This window comes from Antedon mediterranea, chromosome 4 (assembly GCF_964355755.1).
Source record: "Antedon mediterranea chromosome 4, ecAntMedi1.1, whole genome shotgun sequence".
Lineage (NCBI taxonomy): Eukaryota > Metazoa > Echinodermata > Crinoidea > Comatulida > Antedonidae > Antedon > Antedon mediterranea.
Genome location: NC_092673.1, coordinates 2,727,741 through 2,748,023, shown reverse-complemented (window position 1 = coordinate 2,748,023; position 20,283 = coordinate 2,727,741). Strand labels below are relative to the sequence as shown.

General features: G+C 35.8%; 3 protein-coding genes across 3 annotated transcripts; 2 read left to right on the top strand and 1 right to left on the bottom strand.

Moving 5' to 3' along the window:
* The first annotated feature begins 899 nt into the window (after positions 1–899).
* Positions 900–4,697, top strand: LOC140047872 (aqualysin-1-like). The gene is made up of 7 exons (XM_072092903.1): positions 900–1,042; positions 1,991–2,104; positions 2,399–2,525; positions 2,939–3,048; positions 3,145–3,286; positions 3,731–3,912; positions 4,323–4,697. Exons 1-7 carry the CDS (start codon positions 932–934, stop codon positions 4,644–4,646), a joined length of 1,110 nt encoding a protein of 369 aa, XP_071949004.1. The 5' UTR covers positions 900–931; the 3' UTR covers positions 4,647–4,697.
* An 8,508-nt stretch (positions 4,698–13,205) lies between these two features.
* On the top strand, positions 13,206–16,222 carry LOC140046678 (aqualysin-1-like). The gene is made up of 6 exons (XM_072091383.1): positions 13,206–13,229; positions 13,638–13,764; positions 13,962–14,071; positions 14,898–15,039; positions 15,301–15,482; positions 15,787–16,222. Exons 1-6 carry the CDS (start codon positions 13,206–13,208, stop codon positions 16,111–16,113), a joined length of 912 nt encoding a protein of 303 aa, XP_071947484.1. The 3' UTR covers positions 16,114–16,222.
* A 656-nt stretch (positions 16,223–16,878) lies between these two features.
* On the bottom strand, positions 16,879–20,163 carry LOC140047870 (uncharacterized). Its single transcript, XM_072092902.1, has 4 exons — positions 20,016–20,163; positions 18,876–19,040; positions 18,480–18,536; positions 16,879–17,959 (listed from the first exon to the last, which is right to left on the bottom strand). Exons 1-4 carry the CDS (start codon positions 20,100–20,102, stop codon positions 17,822–17,824), a joined length of 447 nt encoding a protein of 148 aa, XP_071949003.1. The 5' UTR covers positions 20,103–20,163; the 3' UTR covers positions 16,879–17,821.
* Positions 20,164–20,283: the final 120 nt, after the last annotated feature.

Below are 20,283 nucleotides of genomic sequence, written 5' to 3'. Positions count from 1 at the left end.
ACATAATTATTTATTTCCTTCAAAACAAATGTATATCAATGAATACAAACTACATACAGGAGGAGGGCTAAGAAACCGAGGAACAAGTTCGTATTACCTCAAAAGGGCCTGTTGTTGGGGTTTGAATTAATTTACAACCTCCAAGACTACTACCCTTTCCTACCACCCGGAGGATGATGCGTAGTACGTAGCCTATGTATTACTACCGCCTGCCTTTGAAAGATTGAACTTGTAGTCGACCCACTATATAATAATTGCACCAACTAAATTGTGTAGCAATGAATATGTTATTATATAGATGTACATGTATCTTGGCTAAGTTTCAATTTGCCGGAATCTCGATGCTATTACCCTCAGCTTTTCGTCTTTCAGTTAGCATGCTTTTGTATTTTTTTGTATTTGTATATGTATGTAAATCTTATAAACTCAACGCTTTACACAAAAAAACAAGTTGGGTTCATTTTGATGCAAATCTAATATTACAATGTCAAATATACCTAATTTCTAACAACCAGGCGCGCCGCGGGTCATTTTCTAAATTGCTACAGTATAACAGTAAGCAAATCATACTCAAATCATACCACCAAAATTCAACCCATTTATCAAATTCTTATTTTCTTGAATTCGAATTGAAGTTGGACCTATACAACCTATCAACTTAATTACGAAACTATACGAGATATCGTGATATCTGCTTACATCAACTTGTTTTATTTCTTGATTGAATACTGATAGAAAAATATTACAGAACAATTGTATTATCTTGCATCTGGTATTATTTGCCCATTCTATTTTAGTTATCATTGTCACGTGACCGTAGAAATGCAAACATTTTTATCTGAATTTGCCTATAAAACTCGAAGATTTGAAGCTACTTTTTATTCGTTTCTTCTGATCCGACCAAACGACACCACCACTACCAAGCTACAAGATGCGTTGTTTCATCGTACTTCTCCTTGCCACCGTGGCCTGTGCCAAACTAGCACCTCTCGAAACTCATGGAGAAGACAGAATTCCCGGCAAGTACATCATTGGACTCACGGTAAACTTTATATCTTTTACGTAAGAAAAGTATAGGTAGTCATGTACTAAAATTACCGAATTGTTATGTATGCGTCCTATAGGCCTATTGGTTATACACAGCTCTTTCATCTATCTTCAGGCCTAGTGCTACTGCGTCGTAGCCTAGTGCTACTGCGTCGTAGCCTAGTGCTACTGCGTCGTAGCCTAGTGCTACTGCGTCGTAGCCTAGTGCTACTGCGTCGTAGCCTAGTGCTACTGCGTCGTAGCCTAGTGCTACTGCGTCGTAGCCTAGTGCTACTGCGTCGTAGCCTAGTGCTACTGCGTCGTAGCCTAGTGCTACTGCGTCGTAGCCTAGTTCTACTGCGTCGTAGCCTAGTGCTACTGCGTCGTAGCCTAGTGCTACTGCGTCGTAGCCTAGTGCTACTGCGTCGTAGCCTAGTTCTACTGCGTCGTAGCCTAAAGTGCTACTGCGTCGTAGCCTGCCAGGGAAGAGTATAATTTACTGTTCCTTGGTCCTACAAGTTCCTTTACAACCTTAATATTAATTGTTGGCAAATAAATCAAAATTGGACGCTCAGAACATGGAGGTATAACATTTATAAAAATAATTGTATACCTCCATGCTCAGACCGTCCTGCAAGGAAAACAATCCAAACTAATGTCTTTTTCTTCCAAACACTGTAATTGGTTGATGTAATTGATGTAATTGATGTTGGTTGATGTTGTATTATATAGCAACAATTTGCAATAAATTTTATGTATATTCTTTTCATTTTCATGGTAAACCTACAAACTGCTAACAATGTCTCAATATTGCATATGAAATGAACGCATTGCTTGTTTTTCCCCCGAGTCATACATGAAAGAAGATTAAAAATCCACGAAATAATGCATAAAAATGTTTAATTCTAATATCATTTTACTTAATATTTCCAGTATAATTTTAATAATTTACAATCACTTTTAGGCAAGTGCTGACTTCAGCCGTGTTCCACAAGAGTTGAAAGAAAAGATCGTCAGAAAATTCAGAAACATCAAGGCATTCGTTGTTGAAAATATGGACGACAAAATCATACAAAAGGTGAGCTCAAAACACACACAAGTTATTTTGTCAACACTACCATTTTCATTATTTAATACAACGATATTTTTAGGCATTAATAAAAACTATATATATTCAAATATGTGTTTAGTCAATTTTATAATGACAGTACTTGCTGTCCATCAATGTTATGATAAATCATGTCATCATGTTAAGCTCTGTCTACACTATCAAACTAGTTTGACAACAAAGTGTGAAGTTTGGAAATAGTAGTGATTTTTTATAATCATTACAATTTCAAGCGTAAATTAATAATCTATCTTCGATATTCAGATCCGTCAATTGGACATCATTGACTACATTGAAGAGGACAGCATCATGAGAACACAGGCCGTTACCTGGGGTTTGGATCGTGTTGATCAAAGAAATCTCCCATTGGATGGCGGATTTTCCGTCAGTGGTAAGTTCTCCACTATTAGACATATATACATAGACATAGACATGATATACTTTATTGTCACATAATAATTATATGCGAGACTCAGCTTCCCGTTACATTCGTAATAAACAAGGCCAACAGCCATAAGTCGCGTGCTAAAACGCATAGTGATACCGGACCGACAGACAGACCGACAGACCGACAGACCGACCGACCGACCGACATAGTGAACTATAGAGTCGCGTCAACGCGACTAAAAACAGGCCTATTCGACGTATTTGCTGGGCTTAAATTCTGAAGCATAGCACTTGGCTTATTGCATACTGTACTTATCCGATTCAACTGTCCAATTTCTTATTCTTTTCTAATTTATTTTTCAATTTCTAATTTTGAAAGTGTAACAATTACCTTTGTCGTTTTTTTTTTAAATCAAGGAACTGGATCCAGTGCCCACATCTACGTCATCGACACTGGAATCAACCCATCTCACAATGACTTTGGTGGACGCGCATCAATCGCTTATGATGCCACCAGAAATGGTGATGTGAGTTGCCGCCATTTCATAATTATTATTTAACATAACCCCTGATCCACATATGGCTGTTACCAATCAAACAAAATATTTCTTTGATTTGCATAGGGTGTTGACTGCAACGGACATGGAACCCATTGCGCTGGAACCACCGCTAGTAACACCTGGGGTATTGCCAAGGGAGCTAAAATATACGGTGTTAGAGTTCTTGGATGTCTTGGATCTGGTACCACTTCTGACATCGTAGAAGGTAAGCTATAAGTTTTCGTTTTTATCAATATATTCTCCAATTCATGGTAAAATTGAAGCAATTTTAGAGCACCATATTGAACTTTTCAATAATCAACCAGCTAAGCTAAAGATGCAAATGACAGTTATGCGATTGGTGAAATCACAGTACATCTTTGCGTTGCACCTAAACTACGCAAGCGTGCTTCCCACTGGCAACGCAAAGTAACGCAACGTAATGTAAAAAAATGCACTTCTGATAATTGTGTTTTCCCCCGCCTGCGTGAAATCAAAACTGTGATGTTTGCAGCACCCGTGCGTCGCCGGTTCCCACTTGTGATTACGCAATACAGCACTTTGCGTCGATACGTCGCTGCGTTGCGTTTTAGTGGGAACCAAGCTTTAAGAAAGCATTGTCAATGCGCATAATACATACGACTACTCTATTTTGTATTGAATGTCACAGGTATGGATTGGGTCGCATCTAATGCCAATACACCATGTGTTGCATCTATGTCTCTTGGAGGTGGTGCATCCACAACAACAGACAGCGCTGTTGCAACACTTGCAAGCACATGTGTAGTTTCAGTCGCTGCTGGTAACAGCAATGCTGATGCTTGTAACTACTCTCCAGCCAGAAGCAGTGACGTAAGTGTAGACTTGTTTGTAGCACTGAAAAAAATAGTCAGAAGACTTTTATATATGTCAGTGGTATGTTGATCAAAAACATGGCAGCACACGGTGGGGACATACAGTACGTCATTTTAAATATCAGTTGTTAATGTTTAAAGGGACCATGTCTTCTCCTTCTTCTTAACCTATTTCTTTCCACTGCAGGACGAAGGCCTCTTCATCAATTCACCATTCACGTCTGTCTCTAGCTACTCTTTGCCATGCAATGCCACTATGTGTTGTTAATTCATCCCTCCATCTCATCTTTTGTCTCCCTCTGCCTCTTTTGTAGGTTCATGTCCAATTTGTCAGTCTGACTGTCCATCTGTTGTCATATCATATATATTGTCAAATTACTACTATGCACTTGTTTATGTTTTTTCTAGGCCATCACTGTTGGAGCTACAACCATTAGTGGTGTCTGGAACTCTTATGACGACAGATCATCATTCTCCAACTATGGTTCATGCGTTGATATTTTCGCTCCAGGCTCTGACATCACCTCCACCTGGTACAACAGCAACACTGCCACCAACACCATCAGTGGTACATCCATGGCTTGCCCACACGTCTCTGGTGTGGCCGCTGTTCATCTTGCTAATGGAGTCGACAAAAGTGGTGTAAGAAATAAGATTTTGAGTGATGCTACTTCAGGTGTTGTCAACAATCCCGGATCTGGATCTCCAAACCTTATGCTTTATTTGGCCTAAGTTACTTTGCCTAATTCTATTCGTTATTATAATTCTAAATATCAATACAATTTGGTAGGCATATTAATAACAATGTACCCATAGTACATAGGCCTATATTCACTTAAATTGATTTCAATTTAATAAATGAAATGCAAATGAAGTAAGTTTGTTTGATTTGTTTGTACACAATTATGACGTAACTTGATGACGACAAGCTCACGGAACCGTGTTAAGCCGTGAAATATGCAAAACCTCACATTTGTGCAAACTTTTTGCAAATTTCAAGGCTAAACAATCCGTCGATATTGGTAAAACGAGTTCCGATGCGTCTATCTATGCTCTGGCGTTTTTCTTCTATAGTATAGATAGGAACCAGAAGAAGATGATCCTTGTGAACTTGCTATTGTTTTTAGTTTTCACACCAGTCCCACCCTATTCCACTTATATTCCCAGTTTCCTTGACTTTCTGGATTATCAGTCCTGAGGACGATCAAAGCATATTGATCAAACATCGAGAAACTCAACAGTTCTTTTCAGAACTAATATACGTGGTGTACCGCAAACTTGATATCAACAAAGATGATCTAACTGTCATCACCACTACCATAACCACCACTGCGCTAATACCACAACCACCACCCCCACCAAAACTACCACAGCCATGGAGATGATAACGATGAGTGTATGAAGGGCTTGTGTAGGCCGACATCGTTGTACCAGGAAAGATTCCTTCTGATTGTTTACTCAAACTCAAACAAAAAAATAATTTGACTCAAATCAATAACAAAATGTATTATTTAATACATAATTATTGCATAGCAATATAAAACGGATAATAGGGACTTTTGTGACCGAGGAGATGTCAACAACATGAAACATCCATCATCTGTAGGCCTATTGAGTGTCCAGTTATTCCTATGCATAATTATAGAAATAGTCCCTAGATAATCGATGTCAAGCCATCGATATCTCTAACAATTTTGCCAAAACGGCAATACATTTTGTTTTATAATACATCGTTTTATACTTAACAGAAAAGCATACAATCCCGTGTTTCTTTACACGTGTTTCTTTACACGTGTTTCTTTACACGTGTTTCTTTACACGTGTTTCTTTACACGTGTTTCTTTACACGTGTTTCTTTACACGTGTTTCTTTACACGTGTTTCTTTACGTTTATCATGGGATTAGAACTTACCATGATTTGTATGTACGTATCTTAATATTAATGTTTATTTTTTTTATATTTACGTTTTTTACATATAAACTTCCTTTCTACAAAGTTAAGCCTAATATCATAGGCCTATGTAATAAGCCTATCCGAGTAACTCGATTGACACTAGATAGAATAGAAGAAGTGTCTATGAGGTGTGTCTTCGAAGAAGTGTCTATGAGGTGTGTCTTCGAAGAAGTGTTTATGAGGTGTGTCTTCGAAGAAGTGTCTATGAGGTGTGTCTTCGAAGAAGTGTCTATGAGGTGTGTCTTCGAAGAAGTGTCTATGAGGTGTGTCTTCGAAGAAGTGTCTGTGAGGTGTGTCTTCGAAGAAGTGTCTGTGAGGTGTGTCTTCGAAGAAATGTCTGTGAGGTGTTTCTTCAAAGAAATGTCTGTGAGGTGTGTCTTCGAAGAAATGTCTGTGAGGTGTGTCTTCGAAGAAATGTCTGTGAGGTGTGTCTTCAAAGAAATGTCTGTGAGGTGTGTCTTCGAAGAAATGTCTGTGAGGTGTGTCTTCGAAGAAATGTCTGTGAGGTGTGTCTTCGAAGAAATGTCTGTGAGGTGTGTCTTCGAAGAAATGTCTGTGAGGTGTGTCTTTTAAGAAGTGTCTGCGAGGTGGGTCTTCGAAGAAGTGTCTGCGAGGTGTGTCTTCGAAGAAGTGTCTGTGAGGTGCGTCTTCGAAGAAGTGTCTGTGAGGTGTGTCTTCGAAGAAATGACTGTGAGGTGTGTCTTCGAAGAAATGTCTACGAGGTGCGTCTTCGAAGAAATGTCTGCGAGGTGTGTCTTCGAAGAAATGTCTACGAGGTGTGTCTTCGAAGAAATGTCTATGAGGTGTGTCTTCGAAGAAGTGTCTATGAGGTGTGTCTTCGAAGAAATGTCTATGAGGTGTGTCTTCGAAGAAATGTCTATGAGGTGTGTCTTCGAAGAAATGTCTATGAGGTGTGTCTTCGAAGAAATGTCTGTGAGGTGTGTCTTCGAAGAAATGTCTGTGAGGTGCGTCTTCGAAGAAATGTCTATGAGGTGCGTCTTCGAAGAAATGTCTATGAGGTGCGTCTTCGAATAAATGTCTAAGAGGTGCGTTTTCGAAGAAATGTCTAAGAGGTGTGTCTTCGAAGAAATGACTGTGAGGTGTGTCTTCGAAGAAATGACTGTGAGGTGTGTCTTCGAAGAAATGTCTACGAGGTGTGTCTTCGAAGAAATGTCTACGAGGTGTGTTTTCGAAGAAATGTCTACGAGGTGTGTCTTCGAAGAAATGTCTACGAGGTGTGTCTTCAAAGAAATGTCTACGAGGTGTGTCTTCGAAGAAATGTCTACGAGGTGTGTCTTCGAAGAAATTTCTACGAGGTGTGTCTTCGAAGAAATGTCTACGAGGTGTGTCTTCGAAGAAATGTCTACGAGGTGTGTCTTCGAAGAAATGTCTACGAGGTGTGTCTTCGAAGAAATGTCTACGAGGTGTGTCTTCGAAGAAATGTCTACGAGGTGTGTCTTCGAAGAAATGACTGCGAGGTGTGTCTTCGAAGAAATGACTGCGAGGTGTGTCTTCGAAGAAATGACTGCGAGGTGTGTCTTCGAAGAAATGACTGCGAGGTGTGTCTTCGAAGAAATGTCTATGAGGTGTGTCTTTGAAGAAATGTCTATGAGGTGTGTCTTCGAAGAAATGACTATGAGGTGTGTCTTTGAAGAAATGTCTATGAGGTGTGTCTTCGAAGAAATGTCTATGAGGTGTGTCTTTGAAGAAATGTCTATGAGGTGTGTCTTCGAAGAAATGTCTATGAGGTGTGTCTTCGAAGAAATGTCCAACAAGAAGAAAAGAAGCAGACTATAAAAACAAGAATTTCTTAAAATAAAACAAGAGAAGATGAAGACAACTAGAAATATGTTCTTATAAGAAGACAAGTAGAAATCTATTTGATAAGGAAACAAGCAGAAATTCATTTTTTAAGAGACAAGCAGAATTTTCAAGTACAGCATTTTAACCGCATTTTTAACTGGATCCAGAAAAGCAGATAGCCGATTTTTCCAAATTTTGTGTAACCATTGGATGAAGACGAGCCGATCATCAAAGAAGATACGCCAGAAGATTCAAAACGGAGACCTGAAGAACAGAAGCAAGCGGACAAGAAGGGCCGTTGTTTGATCATTCATCATCGTTAATTTTTTTTCAAATTTTGAACACTTTGAACGTTGTTTGAACATTCATCATTTTTTAATTTTGCAACTTTTTGAACGTTGTTTGTACATATCATTTGAACATTGTTGATTTGTTTTAATTAGTTTTTGGATATGAAGCAGTAAGTAAGTGAAAACCATTTTGATTTTGAATTGTAACCTTGAGTGAAAAGTGGGAGTTTATATATGTATACACTAATTTTTTTTTTTTTATATATTTGGTAACTATTATTATAAAGTATGGTTGGCGTTGAAAACGAAGTAATTATAAATGCAACTCGACACTCACGTGGCCTAAAGTGTTTGTCATTTGATGTATTTTTTTGTAGTTTATTATCCTTTATTGTCTTAATTATGCCAAGGAAAATGATTTTCCATTTCAAGTGGCCCAATCAAATTTCTTTGTATCTGGAATATTATACCGTATTAATGTTATAATAATATATTTATTTCCTTCAAAATAAATGTATATCAATGAATACTAACTATACATACAGGAGGAGAGCAGAAAAACTGAAGAACAATTTCTATTACATAAAAGGGCCTGTTGTTAGGGGTTTGAGTTAATTTACAACAGCCATAAATAGCCTACCCTTTCTGACATGAGGATGAAGCGCGTATGCATTACTATCTTCTTGCTTATGAAAGCTGAACTTGTAGTCGGCCCTTACCGTTATTATAATTGCACCAACTAAATGATATTATAGCAATGAATTTAACTTTTTATTACAGTAAAGATACAAGTTTAAATTTGCCGGAATCTCGATGTTATTACCCTCTTCGTCTTTCAGTTAGCATGTTTTTGTATTTGTATATAACATGTAAATCTTATAAACTCAACGCTTTAGAAGAAAACAAAAGTTAGTTCATTTTGATGCAAACGTCCATGTTAAATCAATACCTAATTTCTAACAACCAGGCGTGAGTCAGTTTCTAAATAGTAACCAAATCATACTTTTGTAGTACATACATAAATTTAAACCATATGTCAAATTCTTATTTTCTTGAATTTTATATCGATTTTGAGTCAACTTAATTAGCATCCGGTATTATTTGCCCATTCTGTTTTAGTTATCAGTCACGTGACCGTAGACATTTTTATCTGAATTTGCCTATAAAACTCGAAGATTCGAAGCTACTTTTTATTCGTTTCTTCCGATCCGACCAAACGACACCACTACCAAGCTACAAGATGCGTTGTTTCATCGTACTTCTCCTCGCCACCGTGGCCTGTGCCAAACTAGCACCTCTCCAGACTCATGGAAAAAACAGAATTCCCGGCAAGTACATCATTGGACTAACGGTAAAATATTTGTATATTTTTTATTTATTTTTTCCTTTCAGTGACACATAAAATGGAAGCGCTGAGAAGAGACAAGAGCTAGCTGTCAAAGACAACTATTGACAAAGGGTATGTTTCTCCCTTTTATACATTAATTAAGAAAATGACTAAGGCATAGTCGTGGACCTAAACTAGCACAGTAGTAAATTATTAGCATAAAATCATCAAGCACCAAATCATTAAAATTTCAATTGTAAATTATTAGCATGTATGTGAAATTGCTTGTGATGCGCCATGGTACATCCTTGCGTTGTGTAGGAACCAAGCTTAAAGCTAATTGATTGAATACGCTTTTTCATCGGCATCAGTTACAAACTTGATACTCAAAATTGGACGCTTAAAAATCACCCTCAAGTTCCAAATTGATGTCTTTTCTTCCAATTGTAGTCTGTAACACTGTGATTGGTTAATGTTGTACTATAGGCCTATAGAGATACCAATAATTAATACCATATATTTTGGGTTTTTATTTTATGTTTTATTTTCATGGTAAATCCTCACAAATGCCTTCATATGCATGAAATATAAAATTAATAATACATAATAATAATAATTCTTTATTCACCAAAGGCAAAAAACGGTATAAACAAATAACTTTCGCTAGTCAATGGTTTACACCTGATTAACAAATATAATACTGTTCAGTCCAAACGATTTTGATAATATAATACAATAATTTAAGAAAAACACAATAATGACAAAAAGTAAGAGGTGGGCCAGCATTAATCAGTATCTCGATAATAGTAGTTCAAGTTATATTTTTTACGAAATTAATTTTTGATGTATTATTTTTTATGTCGAGTGATAAATTATTCCAAAATTTTGTGCCAGTAAACGAAATTCTAAATTGACCTGCCATAGTACGGGCTTTTGTGATAGATACCTATCTTATTACCCTTGTTTAAACCTAGTAGTTCGTAAATGATCAACTTTACTAAAATAATAACTGATTTGATGTGCAGAGTTTCTATTATATAAATCAAAAACAAAATTAAGTACACATAATTCGTATAGTTTATGAACATCTAGAATATTAAGTTGCTTAAATATCGGAGATGACGAAGCATTAAAATCAGAAAAAGTTATACACCGCATACACATTTTTTGAATAACACAAATAGGTTGTAAATATGTTTTATACGTGCTACCCCAAACTTTGATGCCATAAGTGATACTTGGTTGAATAAACATTTTATATAATAAGATTAATATATTTGTGGGTACAACATATCTTAGTTTAAATAAAATGCCTGCCTTCTTTCTAATATTGTTTTTAACATCATTAATATGACTATTCCAAATTAAATGTTTATCAATCTTAACACCAACAAACATTACTTCTTCTGCTTCATTAAGTTGTTTATGTTTTACGTATATGTTACCGTTAGTAGAAACATTTTTATTCCTGTTACAGAATACAATATGATTTGTTTTACCAACGTTAGTTAATTTGTTTGCATTGCACCATTCAATGACATGTTGAAAATAATAATTATAGAGATGAAATAAATTAGTATCATCTGCAAACAAACAGCCTAAATTCAAAAAGATTAGTAGAATGAGAAATATCATTTATGTAGATCAGAAACAGGGTTGGACCCAATACTGATCCTTGTGGGACATGAGATTGGGAGTTTATCAGAACTAATTTGGTCAGCAGCCACGTATTAGATTAGATTTATAAAACATTCAGATAAAAAATGACTATAATCTCTACATACAACACTCTCCTTAACAAAACTTGACAAATTCAATTCAGAGAATATAGCAAATATCGGTAAGTGATCCGAAATATCGCATGCAATTGTTCCAGAGTCAATTACATTATTATCTATGTTTGTATAAATGTGATCAATAATTGTTTTCGACGTTGGTGTTACCCTTGTTGGAACAGTTATTAACTGATGTAGATAAAGGCAATGCAACGCTGTACAAAATGAATCATTGATTCCATCATTCCCCAATAAATCAACATTAAAGTCGCCAAGTAATATACAACGTTTCTTATCTAATCCAATGCAATATATAACATTTAACAATTCATCTTGAAAATATTTCAAATTTGTGTTTGGTTTTCTAAAAAGAACACCGACAACAATCACTTGCTTCCCATCTGTTATCTCTAACCATATTGATTCGGAGTTAGCAACGCTGTATGAGTTATGGACATATGCGCCAACGCAACCACCCCTTCCTTCTTCACGGCAGCAATATTCAAATGAATATGAATCTAATTTATAGCTTTCTGGATTATCGATGTTCTATGTTTCTGAAATTCCAATTATTTTAATTTTTTCTTTTAAAGATCTTCATACAATAGTCTCATTGCATTGAAATTGAACGAATATTTATATGAGAGGCTGTAAATATGCGATGAAAGTTTGATCCATATGTGTCGTTGAAAGCTGAATGAGTCATATGGCGTTAATTGAATTGTTATTCAAATCAGAATACCTATTCTCGTCAGAATTCAAATATTCAAATTCCGGCACATTACATACTTTAGATAACAAACAAACAAAACAATGATAACAATCTCTTCTAATTGTAGTAATAAGTTCCTCATAATACCGTACATAACACTGGTTGGCGCCAGCTACAACAAATATAATCATATAAAATACATAGTACTGTATACGACAAATACGACAAATAATACGAAGAAATAAAATAAAGTTCACTCCTACCGATGAGTTTCATTGAGATATTCGAAAGCCATATAGGCCTAGGCCTACATTAGTTTGGGTATACTCGTTTCAGCTTACCCTCGCCATCTTTCACCAACATATATCCCGGCACGGACCACGGAATAAGCGCGAATTTCCCATCTTTTCTACTAAGCTTACTTTGCTCAACTTTTAGTTTAGCACGGTCCGCTCTCTCACGGTGGATGTAAGTCATCAGAAATAAAGATAAAGTCACCGTGGTATTGTTTGCCTTTCAGTAATTTAGGAGCCGCTCGCAGAATTCGATCCCTGTCTGTGTACCTCAACAGCTTAACATGGATTGGGCGTGGCGTAGATTTCCTAATGGTCTGAGCATAGCCTAATTTCCCCATCGGGCTTCTGTGAGCTCTTTCAATTTCGATATTCGTTTCAATATTAAAATATTGTTTAATGATGTCAGTAATTACTTCACTGCAGTCCGATGATGTTTCCGTGCTTTCGAGTACACCCCAAACAACTATGTTATTTCTTCTAGATCGGTTTTCTAGCTCATCCAGGCGTTTTTCCAGCCTGCCACTGGTGTCGGTCTTGGTTGCGTTAATATCTTCTTTTAATTTTGAGGTTTCCGATGATAGGTAATCTACACTAGCCTCAAGTTGATTTGTTGCACCTCGTAGTTCTTCTTCTAGCTTTTTGTGCTTGGTTTCCACCGCATCAAGTCTAGCAACTACGGTATGCAACATGTCTGCAATTTCGTCTAGTTTGTTCAGCTTTTCTAATTTACATAGTATTTGTTCTCCCTTTTCTTTATCAATACCAGTGTACTGGTCGCTATCCTTATTGCGTTGTGATTTTCTTTCAGGTTGCTTTTTTTCATCAGCCATTTCAGTTACACCTGTATGCCGTAGAATCTAAATTAAGAAATACTTGTCACACACGTCCGCACCGGTCGAAATCATTGAATCCTATGGTTTCCTTATTTTTACCTCGAGTCTTGTATGGAGATTTATGAAAAGCTACGACATAATAACTACAAATTTATTTCTAATATAATTTTACTTAATATTTCCACTTTAATTTAATAATTTACAATTTTAGGCAAGTGCTGACTTCAGCCGTGTTCCACAACAGTTGAAAAAAAAGATAGAAAGAAAATTCAGAAACATCAAAGCATTCGTTGTTAAAAATATGAACGACAAAATCATACAAAAGGTAAGCTCAAAACACACCAAGTTATCATTTTGTCAAACATTAATCATTTTTATTATTTAATATAACGATATTTTTAGGCATGAATACAAACTGTATATTTAAGTATGTTTTTAGTCGATTTTCTAATGACAGTAGTTGCTGTCCAATGTTATGATAAATCATGTTAAGCTCTGTCTACACTATCAAACTAGTTTGACAAAAAAAGTTCCCAGATGGTAGTGATATGCCCAAATATGGTAGTGATATGACATCATCATGTCCATATGCCTATATAGGCACGTCACATAAAGTTTGATAGTGTATATACAAGGTCTTATGTTAGATAAATACTGTAATACAAACTTTCATACATTTTTAAAAATCATTAAAATTGCAAGCGTAAATTAGTAATCTATCTTCGATTTTCAGATCCGTCAATTGGACATCATTGACTACATTGAAGAAGACAGCATCATGAGAACACAGGCCGTTACGTGGGGTTTGGATCGTGTTGATCAAAGAAATCTCCCATTGGATGGCGGATTTTCCGTCAGTGGTAAGTTCTCCACTATACCCTATTCGACGTATTTGCTGGGCTTGAATTCGGAAGCATAGCACTTGGCTTATTGCTTACTTATCCCATTCAACTGTTAACCGTTTGTCCAATTTCTTAATCTTTTCTGATTTCTTTTTCAATTTCTAATTTTGAAAGTGTAACAACAATTACCTTTGTCGTGTTTTTTTTTAATCAAGGAACTGGATCCGGTGCCCACATCTACGTCATCGACACTGGAATCAACCCATCTCACAATGACTTTGGTGGACGCGCATCAATCGCTTATGATGCCACCATAAATGGTGATGTAAGTTGCCACTGTGTAATTATTATTTACATAATCCAACAATGCCTATGTTATGCGCAATTTGAACGATTTGCGCAATTTGAAATTGCGCAAGGATTTTCTTGCGCAATTTAAAATTGCGCAAAAAAATTCTTGCGCAATTTGAATTGAAACATGTGTTTCAAATTCAAACTCCCGAATTTTTTTTCCGAATAAAAAAAATCTCGAATTCCCAATGGTTCTATAAAATACCATATTCACACATAATATGAGGAGAAGGCATAAATAAATACCAATAGTAATATAATAATTTCAATTCAAATATCAGTACTAATGACGATTAATAAGATTAATAACGATTGAATTTTTTTTAGAAACAATAATTATTACGAATTATTAGACGTTTACTATTTAACTTAAAAATTAAATTTAATGACAAAAAAGATTGACCTTTCGGTACCATTCTCAACAACAAATGAGTACAATAATAAAAATAACAAACAGTTCGTTTTCAAATTGCGCAAAGGTGTCATATTGCGCAAGAACTATCTTGCGCAATTTACAAATTGTGCAGCGCAATTTGAAATTGCGCAAGGATTTTCTTGCGCAATTTGAAATTGCGCAAGTTTCTTGCGCAATTTAATATTGTGCAAGAAAATCCTTGCGCAATTTCAAATTGCGCAAGAATTCTTTGCGCAATTTTAAATTGCGCAAATCGTTCAAATCGCGCATAACACCACCATGTTACCCAGTTATCAGAAGCTAATCAGTGAATTAAAAATAATCCGCCTGATCAGCCCTATCTACCTGTTACCAATCAAACAAAATATTTCTTTGATTTGCATAGGGTGTTGACTGCGACGGACATGGAACCCATAGCGCTGGAACCACCGCTAGTAACACCTGGGGTATAGCCAAGGGAGCTAAAATATACGGTGTTAAAGTTCTTGGATGTCTTGGATCTGGATCCACTTCTGACGTCGTAGAAGGTAAGCTATATATTTTCGTTTTTATCAATATATTATCCAATTCATGGTAAAATCGAAGCGATTTTAGTGCACCACATACTCTATTTTCAATAATCAACCAACTAAGAGATATATGCAAATGACAGTTATTATGCGATTGGTGCAATCACAGTACATCCTTGCATTGCACCTAAAATACTTTTATTAAAATGGGAAACACGTTAGAAAGCATTGTCAATGCGCATAATACATACAACTACTCTCTTATATTGAATGTTACAGGTATGGATTGGGTCGCTTCTAATGCCAAGACACCATGTGTTGCATCTATGTCTCTTGGAGGTGGTGTATCCACATTAACAGACAAGGCTGTTGCAAGACTTGCAGCCAAATGTGTAGTTTCAGTCGCTGCTGGTAACAGCAATGCTGATGCTTGTAAATACTCTCCAGCCAGAAGCAGTGATGTAAGTTTAGACTTTTTTTGTAGCACTGAAAAAAGTAGACTTTTGTCTATGGCAGTGGTATTTTTGATCAAAACATGGCAGCACACGGTGGGGACATACATCATGTTAAATATTCAGTTTTTAATGTTTAAAGGAACTGTGTACCGTGGCACTATACTTGTTTAATTTAGAAAACTAGTAAGCAAAAATCAGTGACGTGAAAGATGTTTTCTCAGATTGGTAGAGAAATGCAGGAGCGGGAGAGCGGGATATAAATTATTGTGTGTATGATTACTATTACTTATGCACTTATGCTCTTTTCTAGGCCATCACTGTAGGAGCTACAACAATCAGTGGTACCTGGAACAACCCTTATGACGACAGATCATCATTCTCCAACTATGGATCATGCGTTGATATTTTCGCTCCAGGCTCTGACATCACCTCTACTTGGCACAACAGCAACACCGCCACCAACACCATCAGTGGTACATCCATGGCTTGCCCACACGTCTCTGGTGTCGCCGCTGTCCATCTTGGTAATGGAGTCCGCACAAGTCGTGTAAGAAGCACCATTTTGAGTGATGCTACTTCAGGTATTGTCAACAACCCCGGATCTGGATCTCCAAACCTTATGCTTTATTTGGCCTAAGTTACCGTTGCCTAATTCTATTCGTTATTATAATTATAAATATCAATACAATTTGGTAGGCATATTAATAACAATGTACCCACATTATATTCATTTAAATTGATTTCAATTTAATAAATGAAAAGCAAATGAAATAATTTTGTCTGATTTGTTTGTACACAATTATGACGTAACTTGACCAGTGATGACGACAAACGACGAGACAAGCTCACGAAACCGTGTTAAGCCAAGTCTTGGGCAAAACGTCACATTTGTGCAAACTTTTTGCACATTTCACGGCTCAACAACCCGTCGATATTGGTAAAATGAGTTCCGATTCGTCTATCTATGCTCTGGCGTTTTTTCTATAGTATAGATAGGAATCAGTACAAGATGATCTTTGTGAACTTGCTATTCTTTTTAGTTTTCACACCAGTCCCACCCTATTCCACTTATATTCCCAGTTTCCTGAATTTTTTGGATTCCCAGTCCTGAGGACGATCAAAGCATATTGATCGAAACGTCGAGAAACTCAACAGTTCTTTTCAGAACTAAATATACGTGGTGTACCCCAAACTTGATATCAACAAAGATGATCAACTGTCATCACCATTACAACAACCGCTGCGCTAATACCACTACCACAACCACCACCAAAACTACCACAGCCATGGAGATGATAACGATGAGTGTATGAAGGGCCTATGTAGGCCTACATCGTTGTACCAGGAAAGATTCCTTCTGATTGTTTACTCAAACTCTAACAAAAAAATAATTTGACTCAAATCAATAACAAAATGTATTATTTAATACATAATTATTGCATAGCAATATACAACGGATAATAGGGACCTTTTTGACCGAGGAGATGTCAACAACATGAAACATCCATCATCTGTAGGCCTATTGAGTGTCCAATTATTCCTATACATAATTATAGAAATAGTCCCTAGAAAATCGATGTCAAGCCATCGATATCTCTAACAATTTTGCCAAAACGGCAATACATTTTGTTTTATAATACATTGTTTTATACTTAACAGAAAAGCATACAATCCAGTGTTTACAAACACGTGTTTTTTTACCTTTATCATGGAATTAGAACTTACAATGTATGTATGTACGTATCTTAATATTAATGATTACTTTTTTTAATATTTACGTTTTTTATATAAACTTCCTTCCTACGAAGTTAAACCTAATAGGCCTATGTAATAATCCTATCCGAGTAACTCTATTGAAACAACAAAGCATACAATCCAGTGTTTAAAAACACGTGTTTCTTTTACATTTTACATTTTACATCTTTTACATTTATCATGGGATTAGAATTCTTATTATGTATGCACGTCTCTTAATATTAATTTTTTTTTTATTATTTAAATTTTTATATAAACCTGATCCCACGAATGCTAAATCTAATATCATATGTAATAAGCCTATCCTTGTGACCGCATATGTAAGTATTATAAGAATTAAATCAACATAGGGCTATCACCCTCTATCAACTATCATTTACTAAACTGACGGAGCTATAGATTGTGAAACACCTAAAGCTTGGTTCCACTAGCGACGCAACGTAACGCAATCTACGCAATAATTGTGCTTGCGCCTGAAATCAAACCTGTGATGTTTGCAGCGCTGCGTCGTCGGTTCCCCCACTTGTGATTACTCAATACAGCACTTTGCGTCGATACGTCGCTGCGTTGCGTCCTAGTGGGAACCAAGCTTAAGCCTGTTTGCCAAACAAAGGCGACTGCGGGTTACAGTGACAAACTCCATGGTGCTCAACCAGTTCATCGTTTGTATCCATGTGATGATCACAAGCAGTACATTTAATGTGTTCGCAGTCTTTATGATCGCATTCCTGAAAATAAAGCATATCATTATAATGGTTAAGCTTTGTCTACGTTATCAAACTAGTTTGACAAAAAAAGTGTGAAATTAAATATGGTAGTGATATGCTCAAATATGGTAGTGATATGACATCATCATGTCTATATATAGGGCACATCACATTTTTTGTCACATAAAGTTTGATAGTATAGACAAGGCTTAAGGCTGGTTTTTCTAGTTATTACGGACAATGGTTATTCGACCCATGGAGTACATTTATAGTTGATAAATGGCAAAAAAATAATTTGCAATGGATTTTCCCAATTGTTTAAAATATACTTTCGTGAGGTTCATTTCATAGAACCAAGGCATGCTTGGTTTATGCACTGTGATTAACAGGAAACAATACTGTAAGAACTTTACTTATTCACTCCAATATAAACAAGGACATGCGTGCACACATATAAAAAAGGCCTGATTAACCACTACTTATATACACATTTAAGGCTATTATAGTTAATACGCCTACGCCTATATCTGAATATTTCTACCTCCTGTGTGTTATCCTCCATCTCTACACTAGAGTCTAAATCGTGTCTTGCTTCTTTCTGTCAATTTTAAATGATAAATGAAATGTTAAATTATACAGCCAATGAAAAGAAAATTGAAAAGAAAGTAAAAAGGCCACAGGATCAAGACCAAAAGAAAACTGGATAAACCAAATAAAAAAGAAAAAAATTGTAGACTTTAGCACAATAACAAACCATTCTGCCCAAAACAGAAAAATATAGAAAAACTCGTGAAAGCGTAATTGTCGAAATGACGGCGGAAAACGTTTCAAGAGAGAGAATTGAATGTTAAAAAGTAACCACTTAAAAGTTCTCTACTAAACATATTATTTATTATTATAATTATTATCAATTTGTTTCAAACAAATTGTAGCCTACCTCTTCTAATTGTTTTTGAAGATCTTCAATTTGTTTTACACGGATAGCTGCAATCTCATTTGTCTGTTTCATTTGTCTCTCAAGTTCAATGCACTTCTGTTGTAGAATTCGCTTTTCTATCTCTGAACGTTGACCTTTCAGTCTCTCGTCTTCTAACTCCTTCGACTAAATAAACATTACAATGGGATTGTAAATAAAATACTTCTCATACATATGTAATAAGGGACCCCGTACAAACTGGTATAGGGCTATATCCTGGCTATATTTAAAGATGTAGGCCTATATTGTCCCCCAAAAACATGAAAAACTGAAGATTAATAAAATCAGACTTTGAATAGGTTATTTTGTAGTTTTAATAAAGTTAATAAAAAAAACTAAAACAAATGTTTTCACTTATAAAATAACATAATATAAATTCAACCAAAAATCCATTGGCTGACAGCCAATTTGGCCATTTTTTGCTTTAAATTACAGTTTTTTCCGGTAAATCATTTTTTTTAGATCCAATTTTTGGTCAAAGTGGATGACTATTAGGTGACATTATTATTCAGGGGACAATACATCTTTAAAAACCTTGGTTGAATCAGGGGTTTCCTTGGTTGATTGATCCTTTTATTGAATAAATTATTCTTGACGTCACACGAACAATACCATGGCATACATCTAGAGTAGCCTATTGGACCTGGCCTTTATACTATTAGTATTAAATAATGTTTACATTTTACATAGTTTGTTTATTTGGAAATATCAACTAAAACATAACTAGAGGCAAAATAAATCATGGAGAACGATCATAGAGATCTCCTCTCCATGTATGTTGTATACATTAACCATGGAGGTATTTATACCACGGTTATACTACTGTACCTCCCAAACTAAGTATTTATAACTGCTTCGATGCTAATGGAATTTATGTGCAAGAAAAATCACATATGCAAAGTTGTTGAATCAAAATAATAGTTGCATATTAAAGTACCGCTGCAAGTATATAAAAAGTAGACAGTGATTTCGTTTCTTTATCAATTAGGTAATCTTTATCATACAGGTAGCTATAAATATACCAGGCCACACACTCCATTATTAGATGAGATATTAATGTCTACACAAGGCTTAAGTATAAATTCAATAATAGTTGCCTACCATTGCGACTTGAGTGTGTGGGCAGACCTCCTCCAAGTCAATTTTAGGTCCGTCCTCCATGATAAGAAGTTTGTCGTCTAAAACCATGTTAAAAATCACAGTTTTTATAAGGTAGGTAGGCTACGGTGAAAAAATCATGTGATTCAATATTTACTACTGTGACGATTATAGAATTTGAGGTAAATTGAGGGCGCATTGCATAATAATAATAATAATATTGAACACATGTCGTTAACCGATTCATAACGTTTTATTAGGCCTAATGGTC